Raw genomic sequence first — 25,321 nt, 5'->3', positions numbered from 1 at the left:
TATGTTATCTTTCTGGTGAGTAGCAGTCTATCCTTTTCATAATATTATTTATTTATTTATTGCCGGTATAGAATTGGATGCATGCCCATCATCAGCAATTTCTTGTATTCTGGTTCCTTATCAAATGTGAAAGACATTTAGCAATATGTAATTGGCAGTTGATCATGTTTTGTGGTAATTTCCAAGAATCATTTAAAGCTCTCGTAGGACTCATGTGTTGCTCCATCTCTCTTCTGATTTATTGTACAGTCACATGAAATATACAGAGTTCATTTCTTTCTTTCTTTCTTTCTTTCTTTCTTCTTCTTCTTCTTCTTCTTCTTCTTTCCTTTTTTAACTCAGAAAGATAGCAAGGCTGTGTTCTCCCAGAAGCAGAAAACCTTCTCTCTTTCTGTTATTATTTTCTTCTCACATTCTTAACAATGCACAGAAGTTGTAAGTGTGAGATAGAAGGATTAGTATGTGTAGTATGATCATTTAATTTGATCTGGAATGTATACCAGAGGTTACATTTCGTAAGTATTAGTTCCTTTTTCATTGGGCTTTTGTATTGCAACAGTTAGCATTATATTATTTATTTTAGTAATTACTTGACTTTTGTGGTAAAGTATTAAATAAATGATCATAGATTGTTAGAAAACGTTGAGAGATAGTGGGACGGACTCGCTTCTCTAAGGATAATATTGACATCACTCAACTGTATTAGCAATAGCGAACAATTCTTAAATAATTGATAGTGTTGTGACAAATGTTTTGTAGATGATGAATTTGTATACCTTCTCATTCTTTTCTCTGTAAACTGAGTATCATTTTCAGTGATCTCACTTTCAACATATTCTGTTCCAGGAACCAGCAAAAGTGCTACGTGAAGCTATTAGGAGTGGGGTTGTTCACCTTAAGGACAGACTTGCAATTAAGCTTGAAAATGACATGAGATATGGTGAAGTTAGAGTAGACCATTGGTTGATGCCTGCCAAGGTAGGTGATAGAGCGCTATAAATTCAAGATGTAATTTAGAACTTGGCATAGAGTTCAGTAAATATCTATCTTTACTTAGATTCAGAACATTAAAATATTATAGTCTTCTAAAAATGAAAGAAGCAGGTGCTTACAAACAATATATTATCTGCTAGTGGAAGTATCATTATTTATATTAATTTAAATATTCCAGATTCGAAGCCTCGTGATTTGTCAACAGGATTGACTCGGTTTTCATGGCTCAAGGTACATGCTGATGGAATTATTACTTGCATACAAAGCACTTGGGTACAAAGCACTGACATAATTTGTTATCTATGAAGAAGACTAGTTCTACCAACAAGGAAGGACACAAAGACAGGAATTAACGTGAATAACTAAATGACCAAGAACGTTAACTTTACAACTGGAGTGAAACAGGGTGATGTCTCTTTGCTGAAATATAGGACTTAGCATTTGCGTAGTCTGATGCAAAAAATATATGAGATAGTTACAGTTATGATTATGATTAAATGCAGTCAGGCATGTGCATATGCAGAAGATACAGTAATTTTGGCAAGAGGTGTAAATACCTTTAAAGAAATGTGATGTAATGGAAGCTGAAGGAACACAAATTGGACTCACTGAAATTAAAAACAAGACAAAACATGTCACAATGTCCAGTTAAAAGGCTAGAAGAACACCAAATGACATGAAGGCCATTAATCAATGTTTTAAAGGTGCCAGCTATTTCCATTACGTATGTGTCTTTTTAACCAGTAATAATAATATGAGAAAATATATTAGGGAAAGGATACAAGCAAGAAGTAGTGCCTGTTGTGGAAACTTCTAGGTATTCAAGAATTCTCTAATTGCAAGAACAACAAAGTTAAGATTGTACCATTCCCGTATATGATCAGTTGTTACATATTGGTTGGAAATGTGGATGATGACAGAAGGAGATATATACAGCCTGGGGGCATTAAAAAAATATATATGGGCTTGTGAGAGAGGCAGGGCATTGGAGAGTAAGATACAACCATGAATTATTGTAGCTTGTACAAGAGGACCTAAAAAAAAAAAAAAAAAAAAAAAAACCCTCAGTCCATAAGGAAAGGCTGACCAGGAGCAAGATGGCTGGACAGTTTCTTGACTGACCTTACCAAGATGGAGATCTTATGGAAAAGCAGAAAACAGAGATGCGTGCAGGCATATTGTTGTGTAGGCGAGGGTCTTTGAAGGGCTCAAGTGCCAAAGAAAAAGAAAGAAAGAAATCTAATGGATAAATGACATTTATTTATTTTATTGGTGTTTATGCCTGCCCATTTAAAAAAGTGTTTTGTACGTATACGTGTGATTGTGACAAGAAGGGAAACTTTTTAGTGCATAGAGTGCTAAAGATGAGTTGAAGATGTTTGTAATAACAGTCCTTGCCTTGTCCCCACACCAACAGCTTAAATCAGTTGCTACATCAGTATATGTGCACTATAAATACCATATTTTTCAGATAATTGCTCCTTCAGGAATTTTTATACAAATAGACTTTTGATGATACCATCGGGAAAAAGTTTGAAGCAGGACTCATCGCTGAAGACAGTTCTGCTCCAGTCCATGATATTCCAGGCCAAAGATGCATCTGGAGATGCCCCAGACTGTGGTGTTATACCAACCTGACTGTTGTCCATTGTACAATCCAACAACCAGGTGCAATGGTCCAGGGTAGCATTTCTTTTGATAGCAGGATCCCTTTGGTTGACATCCACAACACCCTTACAGCACAGATGTACAGTATGTTTTGTTGCCCTTAATGGCAACCCATCCTGGCCTTACATTTCAGCAAAATAATGCTTGTCCACATATGACGAGTCTTGACTGCTTGTCTTTGGGTTTACCAAATTCTGTCTTGGTCAGCAAAGTCACCAGAACTCTCCCCAGTTGAGAACATGTGGAACATTATGGACAGGGCTCTCCAACCATCTTGGGATTTTGGTGATCTAACTTTCCAGTAGGACAGAATTTTCTCCAACATTCCTCTGCAGGACATCCAACAAATCTATGTCTGTGCCAAGCTGAATAATTGCTTGTATAAGGGCCAGAGGTGGACCAACGTGCTATTGACTTAATCAGTTTGTGGAGCTCGTGAATAAATCATCCAGTTCTTTGAAAATTATAATCATTTGTTTATAAGTATCATGCCTGCTGATTCAGATAATTCCTTTGTGGTGCATTTCTTGTTTTTCTTAAAAAAAAAAAAGAAAACTGCGCAGCTTTGTATGTCACCTGATGTGTCTCTTTATTGTATATGTCTGAAACATTTCAAATTCTGGTGACTCAAATTACTTCCTTCTTTCATACTTCATTATTATATTTAAATTACAATGAATTGAGCTTAATGATGTGACCATCGTAAATTTTGCATTCAACACATGTTTCTATCCTGTAATTTCCATTATTATAATACAAATTTTGTCATATGTCTTTCATAATGTTAGGCACATAGTTATGTTAGGTTATTCTAGAACCCTGGTGAAGGAATTTATAGTGACATTCAATTTATACTTCGTGTACTAGGCTTTGGTATATAGTGTGCTTTCAGAATTATTATTTAAGTCTGATTGGGAAGGCAAATTACCACTCACCTTTAATGTAAACTTGCGGGTAGCCGCATAAGAAATGGAAGTGACTTTTTGTATTAATTTCTTCTTTAAAACAAGAACTCTAAATAATAAAAAAAATGTATACCATATGTTACAGACTATAAGAGACACTTTTCTTTTTGAAAAATTGCCTCCAAAACTCAGATTCAGCTTATACTCTAAATTAATGTAAAAAAGTTCAGTGTTTGATTTAAAATTGCTGCCAGACTTAAGTGGCCATATATTAAATGCCACAGGAAATCTGTTTCTATGTGGCAACATCAGATTCAACTGGCAGCAGCAGTGCACTGCTGCAACGGACATAAGTTGCAGTGATTCACAAGCTAGTTAGCACTGTCTCCTCCCTCCTTGCCATCACAAACCCACAACACTGTCTAGCCTATGAAGCTTCATTGCAGTATACAGTGCCAGTGCATTAGAATTGAAAGTGATTTGTGTTATCAGTAACAATGCAATAATTTTATTAGTAGTAGGTTTTGTAATTGGGAATGTAAAAGGTATACATATGATGCAGGCTATAAATTGAAAGTAATAGCATATGCAGACGAACATGGTAACAGAGCAGCTTAGTGGCATTTTGGCCCTCCACCAACAGAAAAAACTTTTTGTGATTGATGGGCTAGTAACGAAGAACTGAAAAAAAAATGAGGAAGACTAATGTGCAAACAGAGGACAGTACAAAGTGGCCAAAATTTGAAGATGAAAATTTGAAATGGATTCAAGGACATCACCAAAATGGCATTGGAATGCATTGGAATTAATACAAAAATGATTCAAATACGTACTTGTAAACTAGCGCTGCAGTGGAACTTGACAGACTTTAGGGGTGGAGTTGGCTGGTGCTACAAGTTTATGAAGCATCATGGACTTAGCAAGCAAACGAAGACCAAAATACCCCAGAAAATGCCACAAGGGTATGAAGAAAAGATATTGTCTTTCCATTGCATTATTATTCCACATCGAAAAACCGTTGTAAATAGCAATAATGGGCAAATCACCTCTGACATTTGATGTTCTGCATAACAGAACTGTTGCCATGAAAGGTGCTAGAAGTGTAACTATAACAACCAGTGGACATGGAAAAAATTCAGCGTAATTGAGTGATCATTTTCAAGTGCAAAACAATGCCAAAACCTTCTGACATATCGCCCGATGTTGTTGTTCATATATATGACAAGGGCTGAATGGACCATGCTGGTATGAAATTATGAATTGTCAGACTCTGGGAGAGAAGGAAAGGTGCTTCGTTGAAGAAGAGTTCTAATCTTGTGCTAGATCAGTTTAGCAGTCATTTGAAAAATTCTGTGAAAGAGGAATTGAGACAGAGAAATACAGAGCTTAGTGTTATTCTGGGAGGACATTTCACAATTGCAACTCTTGTCGTCTCAATAAATTAACCATTTAAAGTGTATATGACAGAGGAATAGAACAAATGGATTGTTGATGTAACACAATGTGAATTCATGCTGAAGAGAGCTTTAAAATGACCTACAATCAACCAAGTGTGTCAGTGGATAAAACAGTCATGGCCTAGAGTGAAAAAAGACATTATTGTTAAATCTTTCAAGAAGTGCAGTGTAAGTAACACTGTTGATGGCAGTGAAGACCGTCTTGTATATGAAGTGGACATTGATGAAGAAGAAGAAGAAGAAGAAGAAGAAGATGATGAAAGTTCAGATAACAATTTTCAGGGGTTTTAAGAGATGATTTTATAACCTAAGAATTTTTTGTAGTCTGGCTTTGCAATCCAATAATAAAAGTGATAAAACTGTTATGTAAAAAAAATTTGCTTGAAAATTAAGGTGCAGCTTATAGTCTGTAGGGTCTTATAGTCAGTAAAATATGGTACATATAGGTGTACATCATCTTTTTATGACTTTGGTTTGTGTGATTGTCTTGTGACAGTGTTAAAGTATTCATTAGGTTTTTAAAGTATTGATTGAGGTATTTACTATCAATATCCTATCTTCATTCATTTGACAGTTATCATAATCTGTTGTTATTCATAATTTTACATTGTTTGTTGTCAGCTTGTAAAATGTGCAACATTGTAGATGGTCGCCTGGTCCTATCAAACTAACTGGCATTGATAGCATAACTTGTCTTTTCATTTATAATTGGATTTTTGCTTTAGAGTACTAACAAAATATGCATAGTACTCCCGTTTTCCTCTGATTTTTTTCTTTTTTTTATGTGGATATAGATAATGGATTTGCCATCCATAGTGGAGTCACTGAAAACCATTGACAACAAGAGCTTTTATAAGACTGCTGACATATGCCAGGTAAATTTTAAATTAAATGTATCTCTTGTTGCTGTGCCTTACTCATGTGGATAATATGTTGCTCCTCATTTGTTTCATAGATATTAATTTGTAAGGAAGAAGATGATCAGACTCCAGAGGAAGAGGGTCCCGTCAAAACAAAAAAGAAGGATCCAAATAAAGTTGACAAAAAGTTTCTGTGGCCACACGGGATAACCCCACCACTTAAAAATGTTAGGAAGCGTCGTTTTCGTAAAACACTTAAAAAAAAGTATGTTGAAGCTCCAGAAATTGAAAAAGAGGTGAAACGTCTGCTGCGTGTTGATAATGAGGCAGTTTCTGTGAAGTGGGAAGTGATTTGTGATGATGACAAAGCAAAAGTTATTAAACCATTTTCAAATATAGATGAAAACAGTGAAACTGGTCCAACAAGAAATGTTGATACTTCAATAGAAACAAGCAACCCTCACAGTGTGGATGTAGGTAAGACATTAAATACTTCTAACTCTTTGCTTTATCATCTGTCACAAGTTGAACATAGATTAATGTCAGTTGTATCTATATTCTTGAGTCTTTAAATTGCTTGTATTCCTGTTGTCATTTACATTTTGCTGCGGAGTATTCTTGTAGTTTCCAAATAGCATTTTCACCTAATTACCAGTTGTTTTTTCTTTTTTTCCCATGAGGTTGTTCTTCATTATGCTTTAATTATGTTGTTTTTTGTATGTTACTTTAGTCATCCGTTTGTTTCATTTTGATGATATGATGTGACTGAGAGGTTCATGCAGTATCTCAACCAGGCAAAGCAAGTATTTGATAATGGTGGTTACACTGTGCTGTATTCTTCTTTGAACGGAAACTAATTAGAGTATTAGACTTGCTATTTGTACTATTCTCTTCTCCTGAGAAAAAGTACAAAAGAATAAAGCTTAGGGTAATTAGTCAGGCAATTTATCAAGTAGTTCCAAAATTTACTGTTTTCTTTTGTTCTTTTCTTGTCCTCCCAGTAGGTAGGCCTCTTTCCTCTTGAGGTCTGGATGACCTGCCCCTCCCTCGGATGAATGTAAGACTGATCATTGTCATAAAATAAGCATTATATTATTGTTAGGAATTGCTGTATAACTTTAGAAATGTTTTGGCGTTTGCTTCCAGTTCTGCTACTTTCTTGAGAAGATTCCGTGCATATACACTGCTGGCCATAAGAATTTCAGCATCAAGAAGGATAGAAAATAATAAAACTTAACTTATCAAGCATATGTCATATAGTAGCCATTGAGGTCCTGCATGCACCTAAATCCATCATTTCCATATTCACATGACTCTTGTGGTATCCTGACCAATACAGTCAGCAGTATTGCAGTATGTTAAGCCATAGCTGCAGTGACCAATATACCAATGAAAATAACCAGTTTTTGAAAATATTATATAATTAGATAGATTTAAAAAAATCTATTCACCAGGTGACAGCAGGAGTTAACACATTTAAGATTTAAGGAAATGTGCAAGCTTTTGGAGCCAGGAGCTTTTTCTTCTGGCAAGAGAGTTGAAGGGAAAACAATAGGGATGAGGGAAAAAAGGACTAATGAGGTTTAGGAAATGCGGAGAATTACAGGAAAGTTGCCTAGGACCCTGGGTCAGGGAAGACGTACTGGATGAGATGTAAAGGAACCACATTGTTGGGGACTGCACCAGTTGAGATTTAAAGACCTGAGAGCTTAAGGTGAAAGATAAGGTAATAAGCAAAGCACAGATTACTGACCAAACATCATGCAGAAAGATAACAAGGAGAGGTTCCCAAATGTGCAATTGACTTTTTGAAACTATCTGTACGGTGATTCTGGTTAAGATCTGAGGTATCACACACTGCAGTCAGTCACCCTGTTGGGCTCTCATTTGCAAGTAATTGATGAAAAAAAAAATCCATGTTTTGTGTGACACTCAATAGTGTTAAAAAAGGTCTGTTATATAGCCTGGTTGTGTGGTGTAATGGATAGGATAACAATGTCTCATGCAGGAGGTTGTGGGTTTGAGTCTTGCCAGGTGTGCAAACTTTTTGTTAATTTTTTAATCTTTATCAAAATTACTTTGATCATTATTTTTATTCAATTAATTGGTTTAAATGCGATTTTTTATTCTATTCCTTTGTCATATCACTTAAATCATCATATGAACTTTTCCGTTTGTTTCAGTCTTTTATACATTCATTTTCCTATTGGAATTTTTGTGAAGATGAATTTAATTATATTTATCTATTATAATATTCAAATATTTGAAAATTCCAATCTATCAGTTTAAAAAGAAAAGATGAAATAATCTGTTTATATCTGTGCAGTGGTTTGATAATGTGTTTCAATACCAAGTGTGCAGTTTTTTTCCCCATGGTAATTAATATACAAACATTTAAAAGAATCCTAAATACCTATTGCAGTAGGGACAAAATAACATTGATTAAAGTTTAAATGAAAGGCGGGTTTATGAGTAGAATGAAATTCAAGCAAAGATGAGAAATAGATATAATGAACAAAATAACATGGACAAAAAAAAAACGGGGCAATAAAACAAAAGAAATTAATACATAAAATTAATTAAAAACATGAACAAAGACTTCAAGTGGAGAAAGAATAATAGAAAGAAAAATGAGAGCAAAAAAAGAAGTTGATATTATGATTAAAAGTATCTGACAAAGGAATGGAATTAAAAAATTACATTTAAATCATTTAACCGGATAAAAAGGATGATCGAAGTCATTTCAACAATGATTTCAAAATACAGAAAAAAACCTCATGCACCTGATGAGATTTAAACCTAACACCTTGGTGCATGGAAAGCCGTTATCCTAGCCATCACATCACACATCTGCAATATACTGTGCAACTTTTTAACAGTATTGAGTGTCACACAAAATTCTGATTGATATATATATATATAAACAAAGATTCCAAGACTTACCAAGCGGGAAAGCGCCGGCAGACAGGCACATGAACAAAACACACAAACACACACACAGAATTACGAGCTTTCGCAACTGGCAGTTGCTTCGTCAGGAAAGAGGGAAGGAGAGGGAAAAATGAAAGGATGTGGGTTTTAAGGGAGAGGGTAAGGAGTCATTCCAATCCCGGGAGCGGAAAGACTTCCCTTAGGGGAAAAAAAGGACAGGTGTACACACACACACACACACACACACACACACACACACACACACACACACACACACACACATCCATCCGCACATACACAGACACAAGCAGACATATTTAAAAGGCAAAGAGTAAGGGCAGAGATGTCAGTCGAGGCGGAAGTACAGAGGCAAAGAAGTTGTTGAAAGACAGGTGAGGTATGAGCGGCGGCAACTTGAAATTAGCAGAGGTTGAGGCCTGGCGGATATGGAGAAGAGAGGATATACTGAAGGGCGAGTTCCCATCTCCGGAGTTCGGATAGGTTGGTGTTGGTGGGAAGTATCCAGATAACTCGGACGGTGTGACACTGTGCCAAGATGTGCTGGCCGTGCATCAAGGCATGTTTAGCCACAGGGTGATCCTCATTACCAACAAACACTGTCTGCCTGTGTCCATTCATGCGAATGGACAGTTTGTTGCTGGTCATTCCCACATAGAAAGCGTCACAGTGCAGGCAGGTCAGTTGGTAAATCACGTGGGTGCTTTCACATGTGGCTCTCCCTTTGATCGTGTACACCTTCCGGGTTACAGGACTGGAGTAGGTGGTGGTGGGAGGGTGCATAGGACAGGTTTTACACCGGGGGCGGTTGCAAGGGTAGGAGCCAGAGGGTAGGGAAGGTGGTTTGGGGATTTCATAGGGATGAACCAAGAGGTTACGAAGGTTAGGTGGACGGCGGAAAGACACTCTTGGTGGAGTGGGGAGGATTTCATGAAGGATGGATCTCATTTCGGGGCAGGATTTTAGGAAGTCGTATCCCTGCTGGAGAGCCACATTCAAGGTCTGATCCAGTCCCGGGAAGTATTCTGTCACAAGTGGGGCACTTTTGGGGTTCTTCTGTGAGAGGTTCTGGGTTTGAGGGGATGAGGAAGTGGCTCTGGTTATTTGCTTCTGTACCAGGTTGGGAGGGTAGTTGCGGGATGCGAAAGCTGTTTTCAGGTTGTTGGTGTAATGGTCGAGGGATTCAGGACTGGAGCAGATTCGTTTGCCACGAAGGCCTAGGCTGTAGGGATGGGACCGTTTGATATGGAATGGGTGGCAGCTGTCATAATGGAGGTACTGTTGCTTGTTGGTGGGTTTGATGTGGACGGATGTGTGCAGCTGGCCATTGGACAGATGGAGGTCAACGTCTAGGAAAGTGGCATGGGATTTGGAGTAGGACCAGGTGAATCTGATGGAACCAAAGGAGTTGAGGTTGGAGAGGAAATTCTGGAGTTGTTCTTCACTGTGAGTCCAGATCATGAAGATGTCATCAATAAATCTGTACCAAACTTTGGGTTGGCAGGCTTGGGTAACCAAGAAGGCTTCCTCTAAGCAACCCATAAATAGGTTGGCATACGAGGGGGCCATCCTGGTACCCATGGCTGTTCCTTTTAATTGTTGGTATGTCTGGCCTTCAAAAGTGCAGAAGTTGTGGGTCAGGATGAAGCTGGCTAAGGTGACGAGGAAAGAGGTTTTAGGTAGGGTGGCAGGTGATCGGCGTGAAAGGAAGTGCTCCATTGCAGCGAGGCCCTGGACGTGCGGGATATTCGTGTATAGGGAAGTGGCATCAATGGTTACAAGGATGGTTTCCAGGGGTAACAGACTGGGTACGGATTCCAGGCGTTCGAGAAAGTGATTGGTGTCTTTGATGAAGGATGGGAGACTGCATGTAATGGGTTGAAGGTGTTGATCTACGTAGGCAGAGATACGTTCTGTGGGGGCTTGGTAACCAGCTACAATGGGGCGGCCAGGATGATTGGGTTTGTGAATTTTAGGAAGTAGGTAGAAGGTAGGAGTGCGAGGTGTCGGTGGGGTGAGGAGTTTGATGGAGTCAGGTGAAAGGTTTTGTAGGTGGCCTAAGGTTCTGAGGATTCCTTGAAGCTCCGCCTGGACATCAGGAATGGGATTACCTCGGCAAACTTTGTATGTAGAGTTGTCTGAAAGCTGACGCAGTCCCTCAGCCATATACTCCCAACGATCAAGTACCACGGTCGTGGAACCCTTGTCAGCCGGAAGAATGATGATGGATCGGTCAGCTTTCAGATCACGGATAGCCTGGGATTCGGCTGTGGTGATGTTGGGAGTAGGATTAAGGTTTTTCAAGAAAGATTGAGAGGCAAGGCTGGAAGTGAGAAATTCCTGGAAGGTTTGGAGAGGGTGATTTTGAGGAAGAGGAGGTGGGTCCCGCTGTGATGGAGGACGGAACTGTTGCAGGCAGGGTTCAATTTGGATAGTGTCTTGGGGAGTTGGATCATTAGGAGTGGGATCAGGATTGTTTTTCTTCGTGGCAAAGTGATATTTCCAGCAGAGACTACGAGTGTAGGACAGTAAATCCTTGACAAGGGCAGTTTGGTTGAACCTGGGAGTGGGGCTGAAGGTGAGGCCTTTGGATAGGACAGAGGTTTCGGATTGGGAGAGGGGTTTGGAGGAAAGGTTAACTACTGAATTGGGGTGTTGTGGTACCAGATTGTGTTGACTAGAATTTTGAGGTGTTGGGGGGAGTGGAGCTGGAAGTGGGGGATTGAGTAGATGGGAGAGACTGGGTCTGTGTGCAATGAGAGGAGGTTGAGGTTTGTTGGAAAGGTTGTGGAGGGTGAGTGAGTTGCCTTTCCGGAGGTGGGAAACCAGGAGATTGGATAGTTTTTTGAGGTGGAGGGTGGCATGTTGTTCTAATTTGCGGTTGGCCTGTAGGAGGATGCTATGTACAGCCGGTGTGGATGTGGGAGAGGAAAGATTGAGGACTTTGATTTGGGATAGGAGTTGACGGGTGTGTTCATTGGCCGAGTCGATGTATAGGTGAGGGATTAGGCGGGTGAGGGCTATGGATTGTGCTGTTTGGAACTGGTATAAGGACTGATGGAAAGAAGGATTGCAGCCAGAGATGGGAACTTTAAGTGTGAGGCCTTTGGGAGTAATGCCAAATGTCAGACAAGCCTGAGTAAATAAAATATGGGAGCGTAATCTGGCTAGGGTGAAGGCATGTTTGCGGAGGGAATGTAAATAAAATTTAATGGGGTCGTTGTAGGGATGTTGTGAGGTTGACATGGTATTAGTAGGTGGAAAGGGTAATGTGAGGTTAAAGTGAAAGTAAAGAGAGATTTATATAGGGAGAGATAAAGGTGTGAAAAAAGTCGAAAAAGTGTTGTTTGAGATGAGCTATGTTGATCATGTGCTGAACTTAGGTTGGTGAACAACAATGGGTGCAAAGGTTGGATAGTTATGTTGTCTCCAGATCACGTTAAAGGGTGGGGAAATTCAAGAAAATTTCGAAAAAAAAATTTTTCGAAAAAAGTTTCGAAAAAATAATTTGCGAAAAAATAAAATTCGAAAAAAATTTTCTAATAAAATCTCGAAGAATATGTGTGTAAATGTACTCAAAGGACTGGTTATGTACTGGTAGGTTATGATAATGAGGCTAACAATTGTTTGATGAAGAAATAATAACGTGTAAACCTGTAGGAAGCTGCTAAAAAATGATCGGTTTTGTGGGGAAAACGGGAATGGAAATAAAACGGAAGTTGTTGGAAAAAAACTGAGATGGTTGTGTAATGGGTGAAAGGAACTGAAGCTGTGAAATAGTATTCACGAGTTTACACGAAATGTTTGTAAACTTGGAACAATGGATTTTATAGCAGCGGTTATGTTAAAAGCGTTGAAAATTTTAGGTTATGGTTTGGAAGTAAATTACGTATTATTGAGTATAATTAGGCAGGATAAAATGTATGGTAGATTACGGAAAAATGGAAGATGAATACAAAGTGAAACTTTGGTATATATATATATATATATATATATATATATATATATATATATATAAACAAAGATTCCAAGACTTACCAAGCGGGAAAGCGCCGGCAGACAGGCACATGAACAAAACACACAAACACACACACAGAATTACGAGCTTTCGCAACTGGCAGTTGCTTCGTCAGGAAAGAGGGAAGGAGAGGGAAAAATGAAAGGATGTGGGTTTTAAGGGAGAGGGTAAGGAGTCATTCCAATCCCGGGAGCGGAAAGACTTCCCTTAGGGGAAAAAAAGGACAGGTGTACACTCGCGCACACACACACACACACACACACACACACACACACACACACACACACATGTCTGCTTGTGTCTGTGTATGTGCGGTTGGATATGTGTGTGTGTGTGTGTGCGAGTGTACACCTGTCCTTTTTTTCCCCTAAGGGAAGTCTTTCCGCTCCCGGGATTGGAATGACTCCTTACCCTCTCCCTTAAAACCCACATCCTTTCATTTTTCCCTCTCCTTCCCTCTTTCCTGACGAAGCAACTGCCAGTTGCGAAAGCTCGTAATTCTGTGTGTGTGTTTGTGTGTTTTGTTCATGTGCCTGTCTGCCGGCGCTTTCCCGCTTGGTAAGTCTTGGAATCTTTGTTTTTAATATATTTTTCCCATGTGGAAGTTTCTTTCTGTTTTATATATATATATATATATATATATATACCAAGCGGGAAAACACCGGCAGACAGGCACAAGAACAAAAAAATTACAAAGTAATCGCTGACAGCAAGAAGGATCTATATATATAAACAGAAAGAAACTTCCACATGGGAAAAATATATTAAAAACAAAGATTCCAAGACCCACCAAGCGGGAAAGTGTGTGTGTGTGTGTGTGTGTGTGTGTGTGTGTGTGTGTGTGTGTGTGTTTTGTTCATTGTGCCTGTCTGCCGGTGCTTTCCCGCTTGGTAGGTCTTGGAATCTTTGTTTTTAATATATATATATATATATATATATATATATATATATATATATATATATATATATATATATATATATATCAGTTACTCGCAAATGTGGGTACATCAGGATGAATGGCTGCAATATGTGATTCCAGGATTCTTAACCTACATCACCATATAGATATTTTCAAAAAGTCATTCGCACCATGGGGGACCTCTGCTTGTAAGTAGGTTATATGTGGTGGATGTAGGGGGTATGGAAAAATAGACAGGTCAGCAAGTAAAAGATATAGAAAAGTAAAAGGGAGTGAAGAAAGCAATAGTTACCAACACTAGGTCCAAAGAAATTAAAGTAATTTAATGCCAGTTGGACGGCGAGAACCAAGGACGTGTTTTAACACCAATATCTACCGGTGGAATTCTGATAAACTGGTGTTGGGAGGGGGGGGGGGGACCCTGTATGGCATGTGTGGTGAAACAGGCACCAAGGTCACAGCTGTCTTGTTATAGAGCATACTATGCGACAATGTGTTTACTTAACAGCTGGTGTATGATGTGTCGTTTCACAGGTGGTTCTCCCTTTGATAGTGTATATTTTGCCAGTTGACATGGCTGATGCAAATCTCGTTCGGTGCAGTCCCCAACAATAGTCTTTCTTTCTCAACCTGTCCTGTAAGTCTCCTCTGATTTGAGGTTTTGGGTGACTTTACCATAATTTTCCCCATTTCCTATACCTCATCAGTCATTATCCTCCATCCCTCTTCAACCGTTCTGCCAGAAGGAGCCACTGCCTCCAAAAGCTTGCACCTTTCGTAAAAATTTTTTTTTATGTCTTTGCTCCTGCCACCGCTTGCTGAGTGGATTTTTTTTATGTATCCAGTTATATTACTGGCTCTCAGTAGATCACAATCCTGCCGTTAGAGAATTCTGACATCTGCTGGTTAATGGTTCTCTTCTCACAGAAACCATTTGAATGTTATTTCTGAGTCATATATGGGATGTAGATGGCATTACTCCCATCTGCTATGTGTAGCTGTGCTGAAATGCTGATCATTTACATGCGGAAGCAGATAGTTCAGTACATGCCAGTTTGACGTTTGTTGCATGCTGCCTTCACAGTGTTGCAGTGGGAATGGCCAGCAATCTATTTAACACTTGGACTGCCCTGTGTGTGTGTGTGTGTGTGTGTGTGTGTGTGTGTGTGTGTGTGTGTATGGCACTTAATACCAACGTTATCAGTTCCCAACTGCCCTGTTAACTACATCTTAATTTATATTTCAAGTGTATCATTTTTGCGTTAAACCTTGTTTCAGCTATGTTAAGTGTCAGATTATCATTGCCCAACAAACACACAAACAAAGATATAATTGGCTGCATGAGTTGTTCACCAAATACGTTTCTGGCATCATAAACTGTTACGTTAGCAAGCAATGTGATATTGTCTAACTGAACACCCATATTAGGGCAATGCTGTTTTCAGTTTTTATACTATCACCTTGGCTTATCTTTTTCTTTAGAATATCACAGAACAGATACATACCTTTCTCCTTTTGATGATAACTTTCATTTTGTGATAACCTGCTGTGGCCCTTACTAACCAGCAGCCTTGGGTAACTGTGGTGTATGATTACTTTAGCAAGGAGCCTGTTGGAAGGGAGAGGGGAAACCCTTTGGATCTCTGAGTAGTGGCTAATGAGGAATGGGTTTGCTTCAGCTGAATCACAATATTCTGGTGTACATTGAAATAAGCATTTAATAATTACAAATTCAACAGTTAAGTAAATCTGTTATAGCTTTCAAAAGGTAAGAAATCCTATTGTGGTTTTAAACAAGTAGTTGATTGCTTTCTGTGAATGACACACAGGTTTACTCTTAAAATTCATTATCTTTCCTGTAGTTCCCAACACTGGAACTGATGATTATTTAGAACAGACTCGTGCTGGCCCAATAAACACGTGACAAATTGTACGAGGGTCAGTCAAAAAGTAATGCCTCCTATTTTTTTTTCTACGTTTAATTGTCAGGAAATTTAAATACAATTACATAGGTTGAAAACCACAACATTGAGGATCATTTTGTCATTTTTCAATGTAATCTCCGCCCATCCCTACAGTTTTGGTCCATCTTTGAACAAGGGCATGTATCCCAGCACGGTAAAAATCACAGCTCTGCTTCCTAAGCCATTGACGCACGGATGTTTTGACGGCCTCCTCATCTTCAAAATGAATCCCACGATGAGCTTCTTTTAGTGGCCCGAACAGATGGAAGTCTGATGGTGCCAGGTCAGGGCTGTATGGGGGATGAGGCAAAACTTCCCATCCAATTTTGACAATCTCGTCAGAGGTGTGATGACTGGTGTGTGGTCTTGCATTGTCATGCAAAAGAAGAACATCTGCCATTGATTTTGTTGGGCGAACTCGCTGAAGACGTGCTTTAAGTTTTTTGAGGGTTGTGACGTATTGAACAGAATTTATTGCGCATCCCTGCTCCAAAAAATCAACCAGAATCACACCCTCTGTATCCCAGAAAACTGTTGCCATAAATTTCCCTGCCGATCGCACAGTTTTGAATTTTTTCTTCCTCGGCGAGCTTGTGTGACGCCACTCCATTGACTGCCTCTTTGATTCGGGTTCAAAAAAATGCACCCATGTTTCTTCCCCGGTCACAATTTTTTTCAGAAACTCATCTCCCTCCAAACGGAAGCGCTGCAAGTGTTGGGAGGCTATTGTTTTCCTTGCCTCTTTATTCTGATCGGTTAACATTCTTGGAACCCACCGTGCACAAACTTTTGAGTACCCCAATTGTTTAATAATCGTGATCACACTGCCTTTACTAAGAGAAATAATGCGACACACTTCATCTGCAGTCACCTGACGGTCACCACGAATGATGTCATCAACTTGCTGAATGTTGTGTGGAGTCACTGCACTCACCGGCCTGCCGCTCCGCTTTTCGTCAGTCAACGGTGTTTGCCCTTCAGCTTCCTTACAACGACGAACCCATCGTCTAACAGTGCTGACATCCACTGTCACAACACCATACACCTTCTTCAGTCTTTCATGAATGCGTATGGGCGTTTCACCTTCTGCATTCAAGAATTCAATCACACAACGCTGTCTCAAACGAACATCGATGTCGGCCATCTTACAAACTTCTGCTGTGCTGCCACCTGTTGACACAGAAAGTTACTACTGCAGTGGATTGCAGGAGGAGGTTTGAGGAATGGCGCCAAATTCAAATTTTTCACTTAACTTAATTTTTTTAAGTAGAAAAAAAATGGGAGGCATTACTTTTTGCCCGACCCTCGTATAATTCTTCTTTAATTTACCCCACACCTCCTCAATACAGTTTGGTAAGGATTCTACGCTGATGGACAATATTCAAAATAGGAACTTCGCGAGGCACTCTTCCAACTGAATCTCTGTCCTCAATCTGCCTTCACATCAACTTGTGAGTGTTCCATTCTAATTTGTTCTGGATGTATACATTTACAGTTGTAATCAGTTCCAATGATTATCTCTTATTCATGCAGTAAAATGATGTCATTTGTTTCAGCTCACTTTCTGTAGTTCATTATGTTTATTTCTGGAGATCAGTTGCCGGTCTTTGCATTAAGATTTGATCAGTTGTAGATATCTCTGCATTTGCAACAGTTTGCAGATTTTGTGATTTACTTGTTGCAGTTGGATTGTTTATAAACTACAGTAGAGAGCTAGTTAAGTATTACACCATTTATGTAATGATTATTGTGAATAGTAACAAGTCTTATCACACTTGTGGTCACTTTTACTACTTTTTCTGACAGTGTCTTCACATAACCATGTATTGACTGTTCTTTGATTGGGAACTTCAGTCCAGATACATACCTAATCACGTGATCCACAAAGACATAGTTTGTTTTGTAGGTCGCAGTGCAGAACTGTTTTGAAGGCTTTCCAATTGACAATAAATTCAGCACCAATGTTGGCACTGCTCTGTATATCCTTCTGGGTCTCATGAATTCTCTCTGGTAGGTCAGTGTGGATCTGCGATAAACTGTGCAAGAAGTTAAGCAAACCAGTGGTTTTCCCTCAGTAGAGAGAGTACCTGTCTGTCTTGCATCTGTGCTACAGTTAAAAAAGAGGAACTGCAGTACATTTTATGAAAAACAACCTTGACAGGCAAAATTTAGTATCTAATCCTTCAGTTTATCATCTTTTAAATGGATGTTAATAGGAGTGAAAGGTGACTGGTTTTTTTTTTTTTTTTTTTTTTTATATTGCGGAGCACAAGAACTTACTTTTTCAGTAGATAGGATTTGAGTTGCTCAGTGGTAAAGCGCCAGACTACAAGTGCAAAGATCTCTGGTTTGACCCTCAATCAGTCCTAGAATTTTTATCTGCCAGTTACTTCTTTCACCTCTGGCAGTGTTTGTTGATGTGAAAAATTGAGAGTAAACTGTGGTTCAGAATCTATGTTAAACACCGGCTGCTGTAGTGGAGCAGTTCTAGGTGCTTCAGTCTGGAACCACACTGCTGCTACGGTCACAGGTTCGAATCCTGCCTTGGGCATCGATCTGTGTGATGTCCTTAGGTTAGTTAGGTTTAAGTAGCTCTAAGTCTAGGGAACTGATGACCTCAAATGTTAAGTCCCATGGTGCTTTGAGCCATTTGAACTATGTTAAACTGTAGGTTCCCCCCTAACTAGCTGATGAAATCGGCTCAAAAATTGGAGGAAGGCAAAGGCATATCACTTCCAACAGGACCAGTGGTGTTCAAAACAATCTTTAGATTGGTGATGGCTTTACTTACTTTAGATAAAATTTTGCATATTGAAATAGTTTGAACAAAGCTGCATTATTTGTTAATATTGTATGGTATACGAAAAATTATGATGGGAAATGATTTTTGCTATCAGTAGTCATTTAGTCACATGTTTCAGTGTCTCCATCTAGAAAACATGTCAGAAAAAATATGTAAGTGCTTTGGGATTGGTTTTGTGTAACAATTTATGTTTGCAAAAGTGCATGTCACCCGACAGATCTGCATTTCAGTGATTGAACTTTGTAGATTCCCATCATAATGCTATAGAATTCAGGAATTTTCTGTAATTACCTTTTTTGCCCTAGCTGAGCATGAAATATTTGGTGAGGCTGTGAGTGACTCAGAAGAGGAAGAAACAAAAATAAATGTCACAGAATTTGAAGAAGAGACAAGTAGACCTTCTGCTGATGACAGTCATATGTCTGATTCTACATCATTGCAGGTAAATAATAATAATAATAATAATAATAATAATAATAATAATAATAATAATAATCTAGTGTTAATGTCATGAATTGATGTAATCCAAAGGAACATTTGAATTTGTAACTTATTTTTGCAGTGCACAGTTGCTTCTGTAACTGTCATCATTCTCTTCCTCACTGTCATTGAAGTTGAAATTTCTTGTATATTTCTTTCACATTTTATGTTTTGTCAACCTCTTGCTATAAAGGTGGAATCACAGCATTTCCTCACCTAGTCCCTCAGATGTAGAGTGCATTGGTAATTAACAGCTGCCCCTGATATCTGTTCTGCTTACTTGTCCTCAGAGGTATTATGGCATCACACAAAATACCACTCATGGCTGTAGCCATAATCCATGTTCTCATAGTCCTGTGCAGCATATTCGATTATCCAGCAAAGGTGTATCTCTAGACTCAGATTAATTCATGCACTGTTACACTTTCCAAACAGTTACCAGTCTTGATCTAGCCAGCAAAACTGACTTCATATTGTCACTATTCCAGCACATCAATATTCCAACACCAACTGTAAATGCCATGTAAAAATTTAACTCCATTCAGAAAGGTTGCAATATCCAGCCATTGGACCGGTTAATTCGTGCTGCTAATACTGCACTCTGGTCCAAATAGTCCCTTGGAGCTTATGCAACTAGTGCCCAGAAATGTTTTTTTTTTTTATTATTATTATTTCTGTCTTTGTTCACTATATAAAATCCTTCAACAATGACAATTTTCACGAATACCATCTTCAGGTCTGTTCTACACCATGTATGTTGTGATAAGACTGGGGGGGGGGGGGGGGCGGCACATGTGACAGTACCTGGATCACTGTTTGTATTCACAGCTATGTTGCAGCTGGTGAATGTCCAGAAAGATAAAGCAGCAACATAGTTCGAAGTAAATAGGTCAGAAATCACTCAAAAACACAATACCTCAATTTCCATACAAACAAATGTCATTTATTAGTTTTAATTACTCCTTGCCAAATGAAACACTCTCCTCAAACACAACCTCCCATTAGCTACCATTTTCATTTTTTTTTTTTCACAGTAACTTCATCAATCACTGTGGGTCCCTCATTCCCAACTTGAAATATGTAACTCTTAAACATCTCCTCAGCCGTCCCCTCTCTCCTCCCCTCCCCTCCCCAGGCTCCACAGCATGCTTCCTACATCTAGTTGTGATCCTGGCGGACTTCTAGATTTTGCAAGGTCCAAGAAACTGTGAAATTATTTTAAATATACAGGCCCTTTTCCCTATCATTGTTGGGAGCAGCATAAAGGCATATCCATTAGTTATTTCGTGTCTTCGATAATAGCACTCTTCTGGAAAGTGCTGCATCCTGCCAAAACTTCTCTACATAAACTGTGGGGGACAAAATCTGACAACCAGGAATTGTCTCTAACAGTTAAGCAAGTCTAGCAGATTTGGATCATTACATTTAGCTTCCAATGTGAATCCCTCCGCCCTCTCTACCCACAAACTTCACTTTTAGATGGATTAGGAAAAACCGACTTGTCAGTTCCCAGTTTCCAAGCCAAACCATCAACCCAGAGAATTCATGGAAACTCTTGTGTAGTTTACAGCAAACGTCACATCTCGAAAGTGTGGCTGTTTACTGGGCCAGGCTGAAGAGAAAATAAAATCCCTGCCTCAGTTAAAATCTAAATTTTATAATTAATTTCTCACCCTTGTCTCAGTATACTCAGAAATGATATATCACACTTTTCCTGTTTCTACTGCTGCATTGTACACTGACTTCTTCCTTCTCTTCTGCGTTTAAAGTATAAGGTATTTGCTTGTTATGGTGCTCATCACTTTTGTGGCTTCCTCATACTTCTTCAGCTTACTGGATCATAATTTTTGACTTTGTGAGGTGGTCTGCAACTGTTCATTTTGTCAGAATGTACACTCAATTTTCTTCTGTTGTCTTCACTTTTGTTTCTTACAGTAAATTGTTTAATTGTGTACTAATATCACTGTTTCTTAATCTGCATCCTGAAAGGCAACTTGAAGTGTTTCTAGGCAGCTATAAAAGCCACATATGGAAACTAAATAATGGACTACCACAGGGATCTGTTTTAGCCCCATCACTATTCAATTTATACATTAGTGATTTACCAACCACAATATCAACTAAATTCATCTATGCTGATGACATCTCACTGGTTGCACAGAGCAGTAATTTAGCAGATGGTGAACGAGTTCTTACGGAGGATCTGGAGAAGATGTCAACTTTCTTTAAGACTTGTAGATTGATCCCGAGCACATCAAAAACTGAAGTTTCTTGTTTCCATCTAGCGAATCGTGCTGCGAACTATAAACCAAGAGTTCTGCTCAATGGACAAACATTGAGGTACAATCCTTTTCCAAAATATCTCGGAATCACTCTAGATAGAACTCTTGAGTTAGAAAGGGCACATCACCAAGCTTTCTCATAAAGTTGCTGCAAGGAACAACATACTACATAAGCTCAGTGGGGAACCCCTACTGACTGTCTGCATTTAACTGGCATCAGTCTTGTGTACTCTGCTGCCGAGTACTGTGTACTTGTCTGGTTGCAAAGTGTACATGTGAAGAAGGTAGACACAAAACTTAGCGACACAATGCGCTGCATTACTGGTTCCATCAAATCAACCCCATGCCACTGGTTACCTGTACTGAGTCACATCCCTTCACTTCACTTAAGGTGGAAACAAGCTCTACTGAGGGAGGCCAAGAAAATCTCTGCATCACCGTCTCTACCACTCCACCAGGGATTCTGTCATCCACAACAGCCACGATTGCGATCAAGAAGACCAGCAAGTGTTACTGCTGGACAACTCATCGTGGATGGTGTTGATCTAAATGAAAGCTGAAAGCATGAATGGTCAGCAAAAACATTGGGAACAAGAGCCCATCACCTTGATCCCACAAAGAAGCCAAAAGGTTTTGACCTACCTAGGAACCTTTGGTGCCGCCTCAACAGGTTAAGGACTGGACATTGTTGTTATAGGTACTTTAGGTACAAATGGGGCTGGATCAGTTCACCAATGTATGAATGTAATCAAGAAGAGCAGACAATTGAACATTTATAGTCCAACACTGTCCACTTCATTCATACCCTGAAATTCCCGAAGACTTTTCACTCTCACACCCAGCTTAATTAACTGGTTGAAAAACACGGACTTTAAGGTTTAATCTGGTCTAATATCATATATATATTGTATAAAATCATTTGCCTTATATCAACTGTATATTGTATAAAATCACCATATGATTAAATAAATCTGCATCCTCCAGCACAACCTTTCACAGTTTTAAGAAATCTCATTTCAGCTGCTTGTTGGTTTTTAAATGACACACTACTACTGTAGAGTAATGTGACGATGGTCATTACTTTATAAAACTTCATCCCTATTATTTTTTGTGCCTTGTCTCTAAAGTACCTGTTTATCATCACACATATGTTTCCAAATTTTGCTGCTTTCTTCCCACATCTTCATCATACCTGTATGTGAATCACATCCCAGATAATTAAAAATGGCTGACCTGACAGAGGCCATGATGGCCTTGAAAAAGCGATGTACTTCCAAAATATAGTGGTATCTGCCTCCACCTAAGACTGCTAAATCTATTCAGTTTGTGTTGGAAAGGAAGTGTTGTGCCAACAGCATAACAACAAACGAAAGTTACATATATCACTGTTTAAAAAAGAAGATATCCCTAAAATCGGTTTGCTGCAGAATCCTTGAACATAGTCTCAGTTCAAATATAATAAATTTTCTTGGGGCTGAGAAGTTTATGTCCACAAATCAACAAGGTTTTACAGTGCATAAGTCTTGCAAACTCAGCTTGCCCTTTTCTCACACGATATACTACGAACTAGCCACAAATCAACAAGGTTTTACAGTGCATAACTCTTGCAAACTCAGCCTGCCCTTTTCTCACATGATATACTGTGACGTATGGATGATGGGTAACAGGCAGATTCCATATTTCTAAATTTCCCTAATGCATTTGACATGGTCCCCTATTGCAAACTGTTAAAGGTACAAGCGTATGGACTAGGTTTGCAGCTATACGAGTGGCGTGAACTCTTAAGTTATTGAACCGAGTATGTTGTCCTCAATGACGAATGTTCATCAGAGACAGGTCTGTGTACATGTAGATGTAGATTTAGATGTAACTGCTAGAATTATATCTACATCTAAATATACGTTAATACTCCACAGTCCATCGTATGGCATGTCGTAGAGGGTACCCCATATCACTACTAGTCATTTCCTTTCCTGTTCCACCCACAGGTAGAAAGAGGGAAAACGATTGGCAGAATTCCTCTGCATGAGCCATAATTTATCGTATGTTATATTCGTGGTCCTTACGCACAATGTATGTTGGAAGCAACAGAATCATTATGCAGTGAGCTTCAAATGCTGGTTTGCTAAATTTCTTCAATAGTGTTCCTTGAAAAGAGTGTTGCCTTTCCTCCAGGGATTTGCATTGGAGATCCTGAAGTGGTTGGGAAGGGAGTGAGACAGGGTTGTAGCCTCTCCCTGATGTTATTCAATCTGTATATTGAGCAAGCAGTAAAGGAAACAAAAGAAAAATTTGGAGTAGGTATTAAAATCCATGGAGAAGAAATAAAAACTTTGAGGTTTGCCGATGATATTGTAATTCTGTCAGAGACAGCAAACGACTTGGAAGAGCAGTTGAATGGAATGGATAGCGTCTTGAAAGGAGGATATAAGATGAACATCAACAAAAGCAAAACGAGGATAATGGAATGTAGTCGAATTAAATCGGGTGATGCTGAGGGAATTAGATTAGGAAATGAGACACTTGAAGTAGTAAAGGAGTTTTGCTATTTGGGGAGCAAAATAACTGATGATGTTCGAAGTAGAGAGGATATAAAATTTAGACTGGCAATGGCAAGGAAAGCGTTTCTGAAGAAGAGAAATTTGTTAACATCGAGTATAGATTTAAATGTCAGGAAGTCATTTCTGAAAGTATTTGTATGGAGTGTAGCCATGTGTGGAAGTGAAACATGGAATATATATAGTTTGGACAAGAAGGGAATAGAAGCTTTCGAAATGTGGTGCTACAGAAGAATGCTGAAGATTAGATGGGTAGATCACATAACTAATGAGGAGGTACTGAATAGGATTGGGGAGAAGAGAAGTTTGTGGCACAACTTGTCCAGAAGAAGGGATCAGTTGGTAGGCCATGTTCTGAGGCATCAAGGAATCACCAATTTAATATTGGAAGGCAGCATGGAGGGTAAAAATCGTAGAGGGAGACCAAGAGATGAATACACTAAGCAGATTCAAAAGGATGTAGGTTGCAGTAGGTACTGGGAGATGAAGAGGCTTGTACAGGATAGAGTGACATGGAGAGCTGCATCAAACCAGTCTCAGGACTGAAGACCGCAACAACAACAACAATGGAAAACTGTGTTTCTTGCAGGTATTAGATGAAGAGGCTACTCTGAATTGTTTTTATGTGCAGATGATGTCACAGTTTGATCAGAGAAAGAGAATGGTCTACATAAAGCAGTTTACCTTCTAAGTTAACTAGCCTAAGACAATACTCACAAAGACAACTAAAACTACGGATTTTGTAGGATTTGATCCCGTAAGAACTGATGTGTTACAAACATAATTATAGATATGAAATTATGAGGTCTTCCATTTAACATGCTGCTTACTAGTTCACTAAATTAAAGAAAACTCATAGGCCCAGATGAAAAATTTATGTTTAAACGTAATACGTAAGTGAAGTACATAAAACTGATGTATCAGTTTGGTACTGAACAAGTAATTTTAATACTTAGTATGATTACTGCAAGATGTGATACAATACGTACACTTATAAGCAGTTGAATTGGAAATACCAACCTCACACAGTATGTTCACGCTCCTTTTGCTCTGATGACTGCAGCAATGTGTCGTTTCAGAGACTCACTAAGACACTGAAAGTGTTCAGAAACTTTTGTGATCCATGGATTTTTACCACTTACCATGACTCTGGTCAGAAGTAGTTCACAGTATGAGTATCCAGTAAATTTGTTTTGTGCACACAGACTAATATCTAATGACATGCTGTTAGCAGAAGTACAGTTCAGGTTAATAGAAGATGGTTTCTATGAATAGTGAATGTCAAGTGATCAAAAAGTTTTCACACTTCAGGGAATGTGTATATAATATCTGGATTTCTTAATAAAAAAAATACTAACTCTTCCACGGAATGTGAATTGACTTTGCCAGAATTCAATTTATTTGCCGCTACTTCATCCCAAAAGATTGAGGGGCCTTTTGATTTGTGGAATATGCTATTACAGAG

The 25,321-nt window shown here is 38.9% G+C and overlaps 1 protein-coding gene across 1 annotated transcript in view; it reads left to right on the top strand.

The window, feature by feature from the left end:
• Positions 1-25,321, top strand: part of LOC126335423 (transcription initiation factor TFIID subunit 7-like) — a 47,581-nt gene that overhangs the window by 9,845 nt on the left and 12,415 nt on the right. The window contains exons 2-5 of the mRNA XM_049998699.1: positions 847-978; positions 5,818-5,898; positions 5,979-6,360; positions 18,842-18,978. Coding sequence (XP_049854656.1) covers positions 847-978; positions 5,818-5,898; positions 5,979-6,360; positions 18,842-18,978 — 732 coding nt within the window. The remainder of the gene's footprint in view (positions 1-846; positions 979-5,817; positions 5,899-5,978; positions 6,361-18,841; positions 18,979-25,321) is intronic.

Source organism: Schistocerca gregaria, chromosome 2 (genome assembly GCF_023897955.1).
Source record: "Schistocerca gregaria isolate iqSchGreg1 chromosome 2, iqSchGreg1.2, whole genome shotgun sequence".
Classification (NCBI taxonomy): Eukaryota; Metazoa; Arthropoda; class Insecta; order Orthoptera; family Acrididae; genus Schistocerca; species Schistocerca gregaria.
This window is presented reverse-complemented; position numbering and strand designations above follow the sequence as displayed.